The sequence below is a fragment of the Protopterus annectens genome, chromosome 2.part0 (genome assembly GCF_019279795.1).
Source record: "Protopterus annectens isolate FY-2018-M chromosome 2.part0, PAN1.0, whole genome shotgun sequence".
Taxonomy (NCBI): domain Eukaryota; kingdom Metazoa; phylum Chordata; order Ceratodontiformes; family Protopteridae; genus Protopterus; species Protopterus annectens.
The window spans coordinates 392,400,636-392,415,739 of record NC_056728.1 but is presented as its reverse complement, the minus strand read 5'-3'; the positions used below and the strand labels follow the sequence as shown (position 1 = coordinate 392,415,739).

The window sequence follows — 15,104 nt, the reverse complement described above, 5'->3', positions numbered from 1 at the left end:
TTTTTACCTATTAATAATGCTGGGGATTTTACGCAGACAAGTGTTTCCACAGTAGTGTATCACCTCTTCAAATAATTGGAAGTCAGTCTCATTACTGTGCAGATACTTTGTTCCACCTTTCTGAGACCTCTAATAGGGATGACAGCTATTCACTGACAGCACGGTTAACTCAGGTTCTTATGGGTTGGTGTACCCAAAATGGTTGTAATGTCTTTCTTGCCAAAGATTAGATTAAGCAATAATGGGAGTATGGAGACTACCCCAAAGGTAGTTTTTGGAGAAATGCCTCTTCTTGATTTTTTAGTAACAATTTTGTAAATGAAGATAGAATGTGTACTATTTGGTACATACTTCAAGAGTCTTAAACACTTACTTTTGCGATTCTCATGCTGTTAGCATTACAAAGTAAGACATAATGTGAAAATATGTTGGTTGCTATTACTGCAAAATATTTTATTGCATATCATTTGTTAAGCTTTTCTGTGTGTTAATTTATTCCAGATGATTATTAAGTATTGTTCAAAGGCTCTACTTTTATTCACAAATGCTTATCTTACTCTAGACTAGTTTCCTAACATAACTGTCCATCAGCCTCATTTAACTGTTGTGAGAAAGGAGTGAAAACAACCCTTTAAAAGGATTTTTGCAGGTGGCAGCACCCCCTGAAACCCCACTGTGGCATCTTTTTTTCACCTTTTCAATATTCTAACTATGCAGTCTCTTGATCAATCCTGACCAATAACAAGAAAGTACAGCTGAGAAGAATATACATAGATGATCTGAAAAATAATCGCTTTGTTTTCCTAACAACAATGTAAAGCAAAATTTACTGACATATTGTTTTCATAGAATGTACCTTGGCTATTATTAGATTTAGTCAGCACTGCTTGATGTATTGTATTACATATCTACTATTACACAAATCCTGCTCTTTCTTACATGTAAAATGACATCATGACATTTTATATTACTGTGGCATGTCAACATATCTCAGCCAAGGAGCAGCAGCTTCCAGGAGTATTGGCAACTTGACTCTTAATGATAAACAAAGCACTCCTTCCTGCACTCTTCTATGTGTGCAGTATGCAGTCTGGGCAGAGGCAAAGAGGCAACATTAAGAATGATATTAGGTTTTTATTTTTTATTTTTGCATACAAAACCTTAGTTCCTCTGTCAGCAAGAAGCTCCACTCCCTAGAAGTGCTCCTCACCCTGGAGAATTTTGACATCTGTGCAATTACTGAGACATGGTTTAAAGTCTTAGAAGGCACCCCAGTAGTACAAAGCTACAATGTCTTCCACACATTTAGACCAGCTACTGCACAAGAACAGACAAGGGGTGGAGGTGTATCAGTCTACATAAAAAGTAAGGACACTTCAAGATTGGTCAGACAATATGCCATGTATGAGCTACTCCATGTCCAACTAATCTTAGTTAAAGTGCAATACCATATCATTACTAGCTATAGGTCCCCGTCTATGACCCAGGATAACCATACTACATACTTGAATACACTGGAGTCATTCAGAATTGAGCCAAACACCATATTCATAGGTGATCCCAACTATCCTGCCATAAACTGGGGTACATACACAACCGCTAACATGCAGGCTTAAAGATTCCTATATTTTGTCAATGCAAACACCCTGAAGCAGTTAGTTTGCACACCAACTAGACGTATAAATATCCTGGATCTGTTACTCACAAATATGAGGGAATATTGCAACCCACCCCCCCACACACCCCTTGTGTAATGTCCTCATTGGTCAAATCATATCACAAAGCTGTTACTCTTGGAATGAATATAAAGACTGAATATCCAGCAAACCCAGAACCTTTAACAAAGTCTCCAAGGCTAACTGCCTCCTATTAAGTGATGGCATATCTAAATAACAAGCTGTCCCAAAACTCAGAAGACATGGTGACCTATGCAGAAGTGTTTACAGAAACCATGTATAAGCATTTAATAACTACATACAAAAAAAAACAGTACCAAACTGAAATAAACATAGTACAAGCTCTAAAAACAAGCCCCTTTGCCTGATTCCCAGTATAAATTGGTTGCACAACAAAAGAAAAAAAAATACTATCCAAAAATAGGAAGGGCTATGCCCAAAAAACTCCCTCATCAGTCTCAACAAGCAACTCACAGGATTAATCAAGTCCATCAAAGCCAACTTCCAAGCAAAAATAGTCTTCCAGGCTAAGGATAACTATAAGGCATTTTTCAGTTATGTACATGACCTTAAAGGGAAAACCCAACAGTTTGCTGAACTAATAGTAAATGGAACTTCCTATACCAAACTTGGGGAGGTAAGATAACAAATTTGCTTGTCAATAAACTTAGCTCCAGTTTTACTCCCCATCACCCCCAGGTCCCTACCCAAGAAATACGTTCTACCATTTCTCCCCGATTATCACGAAAGAACAGGTCTTCACTGCACTCTCCAGAGCTAAAAACACGCTTGTGATAATATCTTAGGATGCTTCCTAAATAGCTTGAAATATGTCCTGTTAGGCCCACCAGAATCTCTGTTCAACCATAGCCTCCAGACAGGCTTCATCCCTAGAGAACAGAGGACTGCAGTGGTCATCCCCATACACTTTCTATAGACAGAAACGTTTGACTAGTCTTATATGCAAGGACATAGAAAGAATTATCTTAGACCTGTAAACAAAGGCATAGGAGATCTTGAAACATTGGATGCATCCCAGTTTGGTTTCATCAAGGGCAGGTCATGCCTAATAAACTTGGTGGCCTTCTTCGACAAGGTCAGTAGAGCCATAGATGAGGGCAAAATAGTACATATTGCCTACTGTGACCTAGGAAAGACATCTGACACAATATCTCACTCTGGTATTATAGAAAAACTCACACATTTAGGCATAAATCCCTGTCACCCAATGGACAACCAAACAGCTCACATATAGGACACATGGAGCTGAGGTGGGGAAATTCATCTCTACCAAGAGGCCTATTACTAGTGCTGTCCCACAGGACTCAGTACTGGGACCTTTCCTGTTTGGAATATGCTTCTCTTAAATCAAGGCAAATGTGGAGGGCCTTTGGCTGATCATATTTGCCGATGGCTTCAAGCTAGCTGCAATCACTAAATCCCCCAAAGGTGTATTGATCCCCATGAGGGTCTGATACAGACAGATAACTGATGCCAGAACCATGGCCTAAAACTCAATGCAAAATAATGCATAATTATACCCTTTAGGAAGAAAACCACCCCTGCAAATTACAACATTGATAACATTCCCCGAAGAGTAGACCCAGTGATAAGGGACTTGGGAATTCAGGTTGACAGTAATCTAAAATGTTATAATCATGTGTCCATGGTAGTGAAGAAATCCTTCTAAATGGCACAATTTATAAGTAAGGGCATGGCATCCAGATCTAAGGAGATCATAGTCCCACTGTACTCAACCCTCATTAGACCAATAATTGAGTACAATGCACCCTTCAGCACATACCTAACCAGGTATTTATAACAGCTGGACTGGCCACAGAGGTTCCTCACTAAAAGAATACAAGGTGTAAATAATATATCCTATGTGGACCACCTCAAAACCCTGTCTCTGTACTCGGTCTTCTACAGACTACTGAAGGGCGACTTATGCCTAATCTACAAAGCATTCTCTGATCCAGCTCTGATGGTTCTGTTACACATTTACAAAGCACATAGCACTTGAATTACCTAATCTAAGGATCTAAACCTTGTCTATGGCATAAACAAAACATGCTGGAGGGATAGGTATGTTTCTCAGAGATTACCCCTTCTATGGAACAGACTACTCATTCACATGAAACAGAGCTCTTCCCTAAGCCTATTCAAATGCAATTTGACCAATGGATGGGAAGTTGCAAATTCACATCAGCTTATCACCTGTGGCCCTTATGCACAAGGGTAGCTTGTACATGCCCTAAGGACCAGGGATATACCAAAACCATTCTAGCCCATGGGCACTGATAATTGGGAAAACTGTGGCATGGATGGCTAGGCTTAAAAAGGCTCTAGGGACATTTGTCTACTAACCCTTAATAATCCTATGATCCTTGTGCAATCAGGTCCTGTACTTCTACTGAATGATGTTACAGTAGTGGACTGATGACACTGTGGGTGAGGGACAGCATATGTTAAGCCCAAATGCAAAAAAAAAATGTAATTCAAAGTGGCCACTTGAAATTTCATGACACTAGTTCATTTAATTTAAATAAGGACGTTAAGCTTCACAGTCAAGCTTACACCTCATTATTTGAAATATTAACTATTTAACTTGCATACCTTTAGTGTTATATGATTTGATGGAGCAGATGTCAGATGATGAAATGCACCTGCTTCAGTATGTTTTCAGAGATAATGAAATCTACCTCACAAGCCCACTTTATATTTGATCATATCATGAAAAAAATATGTTACCCTAAGGCCTCAAAATAATGAGGTAGTATTTCACTCTATTAATAGATAAAAATGTGGTCAACTATGAAAAAAGCATAAGAAGAAATTTCTGTTTTGGTGCATGGTTAAGAACTCTCTAAGATGTCTAACAAAGGAATATGAAACAAAGAATGGGTAAGTCAAGGATATCTATTGCTCCCTATCTTTTTCTTATGTATATAAACAGTCTGTTAAATCTTTTGGCTAGACTTGGAGCACGTATTCCACAAATAACATAGGTTCACAGGTTCATGGGTTGGTACTAGGCTATCAGCCCTAGGGCCTATGCAAGCCTAGCCATAACAATTCCCAATTCCCTGGATATTTCTTCCCACAATATTTACTTCTCTGGGCCCCTGTCTAGCAGGGTGACTGACATGATCCCCAGGGTGAATTTCCTATCTCCCATCCAATCATCAAGGTTCCTTTTTAGAGGGCCAATGATGCGCTCTGCTTGACATGTATGGGCAGTCTATTCCAGAGTATGGGGAGTCTCTGGGTCAGGAACCGATCCCTCCAGCATGTTTTGTTCATTGTGATGACAAGGTTTAGATTGCTGGAGCATGTGGCTCTGATGGATTGGGATTTCTTTAAGTGGAGCATGTCCAACAGCTCAGGGTATGACATGGCCTTGTATGTTAAGCAGAGATCACCTCTGAGTAGACGATATGCCACAGAGTATAGCTGGAGTTTTTTTAGACGGTCAGCATATGGCATCTGCTTTAGGCCTGTGATTCTTTTAGTAAGGTATTTCTGTGGCCTTTCCAGCTGTTGCAGATGTTTTGTGAGGTACACACCAAATGGGGCATTATACTCTATAATGGGTTTAATGAGGGATGAGTACAGTGGGACAATGACCTCCTTTTTTCTGGATGAAAAGCCCTTAGTGATGAGGCGTTCCACATAGAAGGATTTCCTGACTGTTGCTTAATCCTTGCATATGCTGATGATACTTTAATGCTGGCAACTAGCTGGCAACTAGCCTGTCCACTCTTAAAAAGCAAACAGCTGTCCTAGAGTAATTTACCAAAAAGAAAGACTTGGTAAATACTATAAAAAATGAAACATATTGTATGGTAACAATAACAGGAAATGGACAGTGAAATAAATAAAGATGTGGACAAGGTTGACTCTTTTCAATATCTAAGATGGATATTCTCTAAAAATAGACTTTGGAAGACACACAACGAATTAATAAAATTAAACATAGAAATGTTTATATTTGTACTATTTAAACTATGATGAGCTGATACCAATATGATTTATATTACTACTGCACTCTTAATAAAATTAATGATAGAAAATGTTACCTAATAATTACTTATGATGCATAGTTTTGGGTGAAAATAATTTGGAAAATATATTTTGGTCAGTGTATAAAGTTTTACAAATAATGTTGAGATGACCTCTTATTTCCCTCTGTATGTCTCAGAGAAGAAATGAGCTTAGACTTTGAAGGTGGACTGTCTAATGTCCAGATCCTTGCAACCTGGATTAAATTTGCTAGAAAACAAATATCAATAACTTGTGAAGGCATTTGGAAAGAAAACTAATTGCTGGTAGAAAGGCATTAGGAAGGTCCACTGTTAAGAAAATTAGAACAGATACTGCAGTTTCATCATATATGCACATTTAGAAATTGTCACCAAGAATATAACCTTATGCACTACTTACACCCAAGATGTTAAGAGGAAAATAAGACTCTTGTCACTACAGAATGGTATGCATCAAAAACCTGATGATGTGCCAGTGATTCATACTACCAGAAAAGTATCTGTAGCTCTCAAACTTAAAGCTGAACAGGAACTGAAGAGAGCAAACACTGAGCTTCATTATGAAGCAATTGCAGCCAGCAAAATAGGGAAGCATCATGGTCACTTTTGTGAAGAAAGATATTATTCATATGTGTATTGATATGCAATATTTAAGTGATGTGATCAATACAGATCTACATGAATGTAATAAAGTGATTAAGATAGAGATAAAGATTAAGAGACAACATTGCCAAGTGCTTACAGTTGCAAACTGGTCTTATGAATGCCATATGCTAGATATGTTTACTGTCAGATGCATATCAAGGGTTTTGACTGATAAAGCTAGACAAAACAAGCTCCTATAAACTGTATATATTTAACACCAGTTGAGGAAAACAGATTCTTTAGACTTTCATTTGGTATTTTATTAGCATCACTTGTGTTCCAAAGAGGTATTGCCAAAGGAATTAGAAGGTTGGAATGTGTTGTGTGGGCTGTAACACAGGAAATATACTAGTATAGTCACTGGATAGATTAAGACAGCAACATTTCAAGACAAGAGCAAATTCAGAATCAGAGGCTGGAGTTTGAATATTTGGATAATTTCTAACATCAGATAGCCTGAATCCAGATCAAGAAAAAATGTCAAGACCAGATGATAAGAGGCATTAAAGGTATTTCTATGAATTATGCAGTATCTCACAAACCTTGCATCTGATATGTCTGTAATAGCAATGTCTCAAAGGAAGGTATTCATAGCTAGAAGTTGCATTGCAATGGAACTATGATCAGAAAAACATTAGCAGGATACTTGAGAAATTACTGAACCTCCCACAATAAAATGTTATGATATGAATATGCCAGTTGTATTATAAGTAGTCTTCAGAATGATTTCGCAGTTTTGAGCCTGCAGGTTAATATACCAGATGCCAGTAGGTCAAGGGCAATTAGAGATGCATGACACAAATATGCGTTTGTGGAGAATGACCATGAGCAACAGTCAATGGCTTTAAGACATTCCATGAATATGCCTGTGGTAAAGAAGGGTGTAAAGAAGGAAGTGCTCCGAGGTTTATTTTGATAAAGGTCCAAGTGGATCGGTTTTATACTCAGTTTAACAAACACAAATAAAACACAGTTACAATGGAAATATGAAGAATTTCTTGAAGGAGGACTAACTATGGCTTGGTTAATACCACAGATACCAATGAACAATGAAAATAATTTCAGAGATGTACTGACACTGACACAGAGAAGCAGCTATAGAACGATGTTTGAGTATGTTACAGTGGAAAGATCTTCTTAGCAGATTCAACATCAATGAAAACAAATAGTCTTACTTTATTTCATTCAGGGTAGAAACAATGTATTCTTTGGTTCTGATGTTCAAAGCTGATAAAACAACAGTTAACAGCAGAGAAAACAAATGCATGAGAGAATATATAACTCCCATTTGGGAATAGTAAAATAAAAAGAAAAAGCAAATGTCAACTTATACCACGGTAGGGCTAGACACCCAGCTGTGTAAACTTTGGCTCTAGATGATTGTCACTGTTGAAGTGACCCCCTGACTCCATGTGCAAAAGTGGGAAAAAAGGGGTTGTGGGTGGATGGATGGATGGATGTCAACTTATAAAGACCAATTAGTGTAGAGTTATACCATGAACAATGCTTAGCATTACAACAATGCAAAAAGAAGAGATGCTAAAATGCCTGGTTTTTGATAATTCAAGGAGAATAAAAGGCACTGGTTTGTTCCAATTAAAAATGCATCTCATGTATGTGAATTATTATTCCAAGTTCTTCAAAAGAATCAGACTGACAGTAACAAGTATGACTAGTGCAATGAAGTCTAGATTTTCAAGAGAGGGGCACCTGATGTTCTTATGTCTGAAAATGATCCACAGTACATATATTAGGAAATCAGAAACATGAATGAATGAAAATTCAGATACACAAAATGCAGTTCACGCTATCTGCAATCAAATGGACACATGAAAAAATATCCAAAACAGTATTCAGTCTCATGAAAAAGAGCTAAAGCAGAAGATAAGGATTACCTGCGTGCGGTTCTGGAATATATGAATACTGCAGAGGATTCATTTGACAGAAAGATTATGTCATGTCTCCTATAGGGGCTTAATTTGTCAGAAAGATGATTTCATGTCTCCAAATAAAGCTGTAATGCACCAAGGACGTCTTAAAAATCAAAACCAGATGTTGAGAGTACATAGTGATATTAAAGTCCAGAAATGCAATAGATTATCAAGGTAGGCAGACACATAGAGACGCTGTCTTTAAACATTATTCTATGCACCAAAAATTCTGCTTTATTAAAATATCTTTTTTATATGTCAAAAAAAGATTTATATTTGATGTAGATAGCCCATTCCATTCATACTATAGTTTAAAATTAATTTCACAATTATTGCTGTAACATAATGCACAATCATTACAGACATATAGATACATATTTTTAGTGAGGGGAGAACATTTTGTATATTAATATATTGCATTTAGGTTAAAAAGCTAACTACAGTGATTTACATATCTTGTGGTAAACAGATGACCTAGAGAAATTAGTATGAATATAAACTTTGAGGCTGTCAGATTACATTTGCTATCTCTGTGTTATTCATAAAACCTCCTGTCACGATACACTACTTACTTACACATAATAACTCTTAAGTCACACACATGCAAGAAAAAGGCACACACCTTAAACACTGCTGTGTGATATTGCAGCTAATGCAAGGTCCCTCTTGTTGCCAAACAAACTCAGCTTTTCAAAGAATTGATCTTATTACAGTTAATTCTGCAATCTTAAAAAATAGCAGCAAGTAGCATAAAAAAACTAAAGCTGAATTTTTAGTTTTACATATTATTAGTTTCTTTAATGAAACCATCAGTGCATATGTGTTAAGAACTACTACAAGTATTATTTATGTTATAAATTAGAATACTGATTAAATCTGCAAAACAACTTACTGCAAATAAATATATCAGTTTAAGAGGCAGCAGTGTTGAGACACCAGAGAATACTTTAATTTGACATTATTTACACTGAGCTCTGTCTTGAAGCACATCATAAATCATTTCTACAGTGGCATAAAAGTGATATGCATAATATATAAAAGACTTAAATGTAGTCCAAAGAAGATCTGTCATGGCAGTCCTTCTATATTAATGCTAAGATGCTCATTCTCTTAAATTGCCTCTTACATATTATTGTGAATGGTACCCTTCAAGTAAATTATCAGTAAAAAAAAATAAAAAGTGCAGTTGTGCGATAATAGCAATAACTTTTATATAAATAACTACCCTTACAAATCATTATTATTTTCCATTTAGGATTCAATGAGCAAACATGGAAAATCTACATAATTTGAAAACTCCAATAACTTCACAACTAAATATAATGATATTTGTTCTTCCTAGAGTTACAGCAAGTAGAAAACAGTGCAGCATAGAAACATTAATGTGTGGAATGCAAAACCATTGGTTTCACAGTTTATCTAATAGTAATATTTTATATGAAGTACACATTATTAGGAATAAAATACAATGGAGGTACAAATATTCTATATAATGTATTTAAATTATAGAATTTGTCTGTGATATTTTCACCCACATGTACCTAGTGTTATGTTTCCACAGATTTTGTAGCCTAACAGTTGAAAACTAAGACATTCTGTACAAAACAATAGTAAAATAAGATAACAGAAATAACACATTTATTTCTGTATAGCTTACATTGCAAAGTCATCTAAATAAACCTTAAAACATTCAGTGCCAGAAAATGGGATAAAGCAAAGAGTGATATTCAAACTTATTAATCAGAATTTTATCCTATATCATTTTATCTTGGTGGATGTCTTCCAGCACCTGGTGGAGGCCCACGAGGCTGATAATTACCAGGCCTGGGTTCGCCTGGTAAGTATCCATTTTGTCTTGGTCCAGGTGGTCGTGTTACTGCTACACGAGGGTTAGGAGGTGCCAGTGTTGCTCCTTTTCCATTATGTATACTGTTTTGATTTCTTGATATACTTTCATTTCTTTTTGTTTTTTCATTCTTCTTTATTGAAGCTGCTGCTTTTTCTTTTTCCATCTCTTTTTCTGAAAGATATATAGGAGAATGTCATTTCCTTGCATAAATTCAAATTTGGAATAGTCAATGCATTTTTAATGACCCTGTCATATAGTCTATAGAATTAGTAGTACTGAAAAAAAAAAAAAAAAAAAAAACAGCGCACTCTGCTATGAAGAGCTGTATCACTATCTATGTCCCAGATGACCCTAGACTGATTATAGGTTCAGTCACTGGAGGAGCTGGGGAGGAATGGGTGTAGAGTTGCATTTTATCAGCTAACCCATTCTAGGAGGAGGACAGGGACTTCTGTCTGCATTTTCTCACTCTGTAATCACCCAACAGTTTATCAGGATCATTATTACAGGGTACAGTGTAGAGCTGTATCCAAATGACATTATGTGTGGTGATATGCATGATATCAGCACTCAGCCATCCCAAAATACCTGACATGTACGTGAGAGTGTACATGGCACTGCTAGAGGCTTCACTTCATAGTCCATATTCTTGACCCGATCCACCTATGACAGAGCCAGTCCCAGCACCAAGGTTAGTGTCAATGATGCTACGTGTGGAGCAGCATGAGCAGAAAACAGCAACTGATCAGATGCAAAGGTACACAGCAGGGACACTAAAGAAAAATGACAACACAAGAGTAGTGCACAGTCTTCAAAGAGGAAAGCATTTTACAATATGTAAGTCAACACCTTTGCCTCACTGTATACACTTAATGTCAAATGCAAAAGTACAGGTTGTTTTATTATATACAAAAAGTGTCACATATATGTGGGAAAGGCATATATTAAAAGCCATCAGTAACATAAAATAGGTGTCTTATTTTGCTTTGGCAGTGGAATACACATGCTTGGTGAAAAAATGTTGCCGAAAATGAATATTAATATGAAGCAAAAACAGTGATTTTTTTCTGTATATTTCTACATTTTTTTACTGTATTATTACTCTTATAAAATAGACTTCTACCCATGGCAAGCTTCCCAGATTTTGTCTTGTTTTAACATTCTAAAACAATGAGTAAAAAGGCCATACAGAAAAAAAAAAACAATCCATAAAAAACAAAATAAAAAGCTAGCAAGTTTAGACTTTCCAATGTATGATTCCTTAAACCTCTTATATTAAACGCAACACAAGATATATGCAAATGATATTTTAAGGACATCAGTTCTTTGAACCATATGGCAATTGTGAACATCCATGATTTTTTTCTTTTTAAGTCTATTTATGGACAAACTCAGGCCAATAACGCCAAACACTAGCTGTGGACATACATGTTGCAGCCTTCCTACAGCATCAGCAGCACAGCATAAGTGATATGTTTTGCTAATCTTTAGCAGCACAGGGTTGTTGTATCCAGCTGATATCCATAACCATTAGGGTATCTGCAAAATATCCCAACCAATAAACTAAAACAATAAGTAAAAAGGTCAGACATAAAAAACAATCAGTAAAAACCAAAAGAAAAATCTAGTAAGGCTAGACTTTCCCATGTATGATTCCTTAAACCTCTTGTATTAGAGGCAGCATGGGCTATATGCACATGACCCTTAAGGACATCAGGTGTTTCAGCTATACTGCAATTCTGAATGCCCATGACTTTTTTTTCTTTTTAAGTCCATTTATGGACAAATTCAGGACAATAAAGTCAAACCCCACTACCTGTGGGCATGCATGTTTCAGCCTTCTTATGGCATCATCAGCACAGCATTAGTGGAATGTTTGGCTAACCTTTAGAAACACAGAGATGTTTTGCAGACACCCTAATGGTTATGGATATCAGCTGGGTATGACAACTCATAACACCAAACATTTTTTCTAATACGATACATAGAGGGCTGCACAGACCAGCTTGATATCTTCATTCCATTCTTATGATAAAACAGAGTTTATGTAATGGTTTTGTCAAGATTAAACATACTAACGAGAACACACATATTACCTCATATGACTATAGTGATGATTTGGAAACTAGCTAAATCTGTTAATGTCCTCTCTGCCTACTTTTATTCTATGGAGATGTAGTTTTGATGTCTCAGTGGGTGCAATTTATTAATTTTGACATGCTGAAACAATCCTTTGTTGTGAACTGATGTACTCACCTGTCTTTATATATGTTACCAAAGCTCCTAGTTAGACATTTACAAATATGTAAGAAACAGTTAAGGATAGAATCAGCTGAAGAAAAGGAACTGATAGCATGTAAATAAATATATTTAATATTTTAATTAATAAAAACTGCATTATGAAATTATAAACACTCTTACAGTATTAAAGTATGGACATTTACTATCACTAGAACATACAGAGCGACTACTCAAATAGCTATAGCCTGCATTAAAGAGGACAGTGTATGTCCTCCTGTGTTCTCATATATTTTTGCTAGGTACTCTGGTTTCCTGCTACATCCCAAGGACATGCTGTAGGTGAAATGGCAATCTTACAAATTGCTAGTATTGTGCATGTAAAGAGAGAGAGGGGGGGGGGAGAGAGAGAGAGAGAGTGTCCATCTATATAACTTTAGTTTTACTTCCTTGTGCACACTAGGTGCTAGATAGGCTCTACCTCCCCCACATCTCTGAGCTGGATAAAGCAGATATCACAGAATTAATGAAGAACATTTGTTCTGGTGGCTATGAATACTTGATTGAGAACATTTGTGTATCTCTTCATTCATTTATTCATTTGACAATAAGGTAAGTAATCAGGCCTATTGATCCTTTATATTACAAATATCATCCATTCAGACTGCAAGTGACTAGCATAAAAGCAAACATTCTGAGACTAATTATAATTATGTATCAAGAAGTTAAAATGGGCATTCGTAATATATAAGCTTTTTCATTTTCTCGACTAGTGGTGTCCCACATGTATCTGTCTTGGTACCCTCCTCTTTGGTATATATTTCTGAGACATAAAAGACAGTCTCAAAGGACACTGGGTAACCAAGTTTGCTGATGATTGCAAACTGAGGGTGGTTATCAAATCCCTTTCTGATATTCAAATTCTCCAGCAAAGATTAGACCAAACAAATACTTGGTGTATTAGTTATGGGATTATCCTTGTCATACATTTCTTTGGTAAATACAGCATCACTGCTGCTTAACATATATATAACTTTCCACTTAAATTTGACACAATCATCAGGGACTTGGGCATATATATTTATAACAGATTCTCCTTTGATCACCATGTCTTTGTGGTAGTTAAAAAATTCTTATGCCTTGCACATTGTATCCTTCATGGCATCTTCACAAGGTCCAAAGAAGTTATAGTTCCACTTCATTCACTTCTTATTAGGCCCATAATTGAATATAATGCACGCTTCAGTATATACCTCATCAAGCACCTAAACCAGCTTGAGAGGCCTCAACATTTTCTCACCAAAGATCTCAGGTCTCAGTACCCTTAGTTACTCTGATAGACTAAAACCTCTATCATTCTACTCAGTATCGTACAGACTCTTGCAGGGTGATTTATGCTTAGTTTTCCATGCTATGAATGGCCCAGCACTCTTTGAGCTCCTTTACCTATATAATGGTAAATCAAACACCTGCTCTAGAGAGCTAAACCTGCACTATCACAGTAATAAGAACAGATGGTATGACAGATACCTAACCCAATATATATTCTATTTCTGGAATAGGTTGCCCTTACCTATCAAGCAGAGTACCTAACTAGCAAGCTTTAAAACCAGCCTGAATGACTGGATGGATGATTACAATTCTTCACCAGGAATATGTGGTGAAAGTGTTCTTAATTGAGGGCGCTACTAGTCTCCCACCAGTAATGGGTGATGTGGCTGAGCTTCTTGATGGTCTCTTTTGGCTGTAAGCTTAGTAAGAACCTATGTACCTATGAACCTATTCATTTGTTAACTAGGTAGGCCCACCGGGCACAGCTGCTTTCTATAAGGGGAATTTGAGAACACTTTTTGGCTGAGACGAGACTTGCTCAGAAATTGACACTATATAGATGGACAATGAATGAATCAAACTTAGGAGTACAGACTAAAACCTGTTAGCAGCTCATGATCATAATCCTATCTGCTACATTGTCACACTTTAATAACAAGTTAAACTTACCACTCAGTCATACTGGACTGTAACTGCCATCTATATACAAAACATTTATGCATCTGTGGAATACATGGGTGCTTGATGCACAAGACATACTATCCTCCATTTTTATAAATAAACTAGCCCTTGACTTACAGCAACTCTTTTATCATAATGCTTATCTCCAACCTCCTCATGACATGTTTAAACCAAGCTCCACTGAGTCAAGTGATCAACCAGTACTTTGCTATCTGCATCTAAGCCATCCGAGGCCTACTACTAAAGATAAGACCATTATTCTTTGTATTTCGGCACTTGCTGTTATCACTGTTTTTGCTGATTATTTCTGCATTTTTACTGTATTTGTTGCCTGTTTTTCAACCTCTGCATTTAACTTGTGTTCTGGGAACTTGAACTGTGTAGCACAGACTAGCCACAGATTATGCTGTGACTAGTTCTGCTTGTATTTGAATTGAGCATTAATCTCCAGCAAACTTTTTCTGGAGAGAGCTCTCTGCACCCTTATGGCAGGAGGTGTGTGGTTAGAGACCCATCAGTTGAAGCTCAGGTCTACTAAAAGAACTATTAAAAGAGGGAAAAAAACTTGGCTAGGCTTGTAAGGGCCTCATGGCCATTAGCCTAGTAACCTCCTACGATCCTAAGATCCAAAATCAACTTCAGGCTGACCTTCTACACCTAAACAATTAGTTTTCTTCCAAAGAAGAAATATTTCTCCATCCTAAAAAAC

General features: G+C 36.7%; 1 protein-coding gene across 1 annotated transcript in view; it reads right to left on the bottom strand.

Moving 5' to 3' along the window:
- Positions 1-8,495: 8,495 nt before the first annotated feature.
- TMC1 (transmembrane channel like 1) overlaps positions 8,496-15,104 on the bottom strand; it is a 902,740-nt gene continuing 896,131 nt past the window's right edge. Inside the window, exon 16 of the mRNA XM_044060320.1 lies at positions 8,496-10,315. Coding sequence (XP_043916255.1) covers positions 10,059-10,315 — 257 coding nt within the window. The 3' untranslated portion in view covers positions 8,496-10,058. The remainder of the gene's footprint in view (positions 10,316-15,104) is intronic.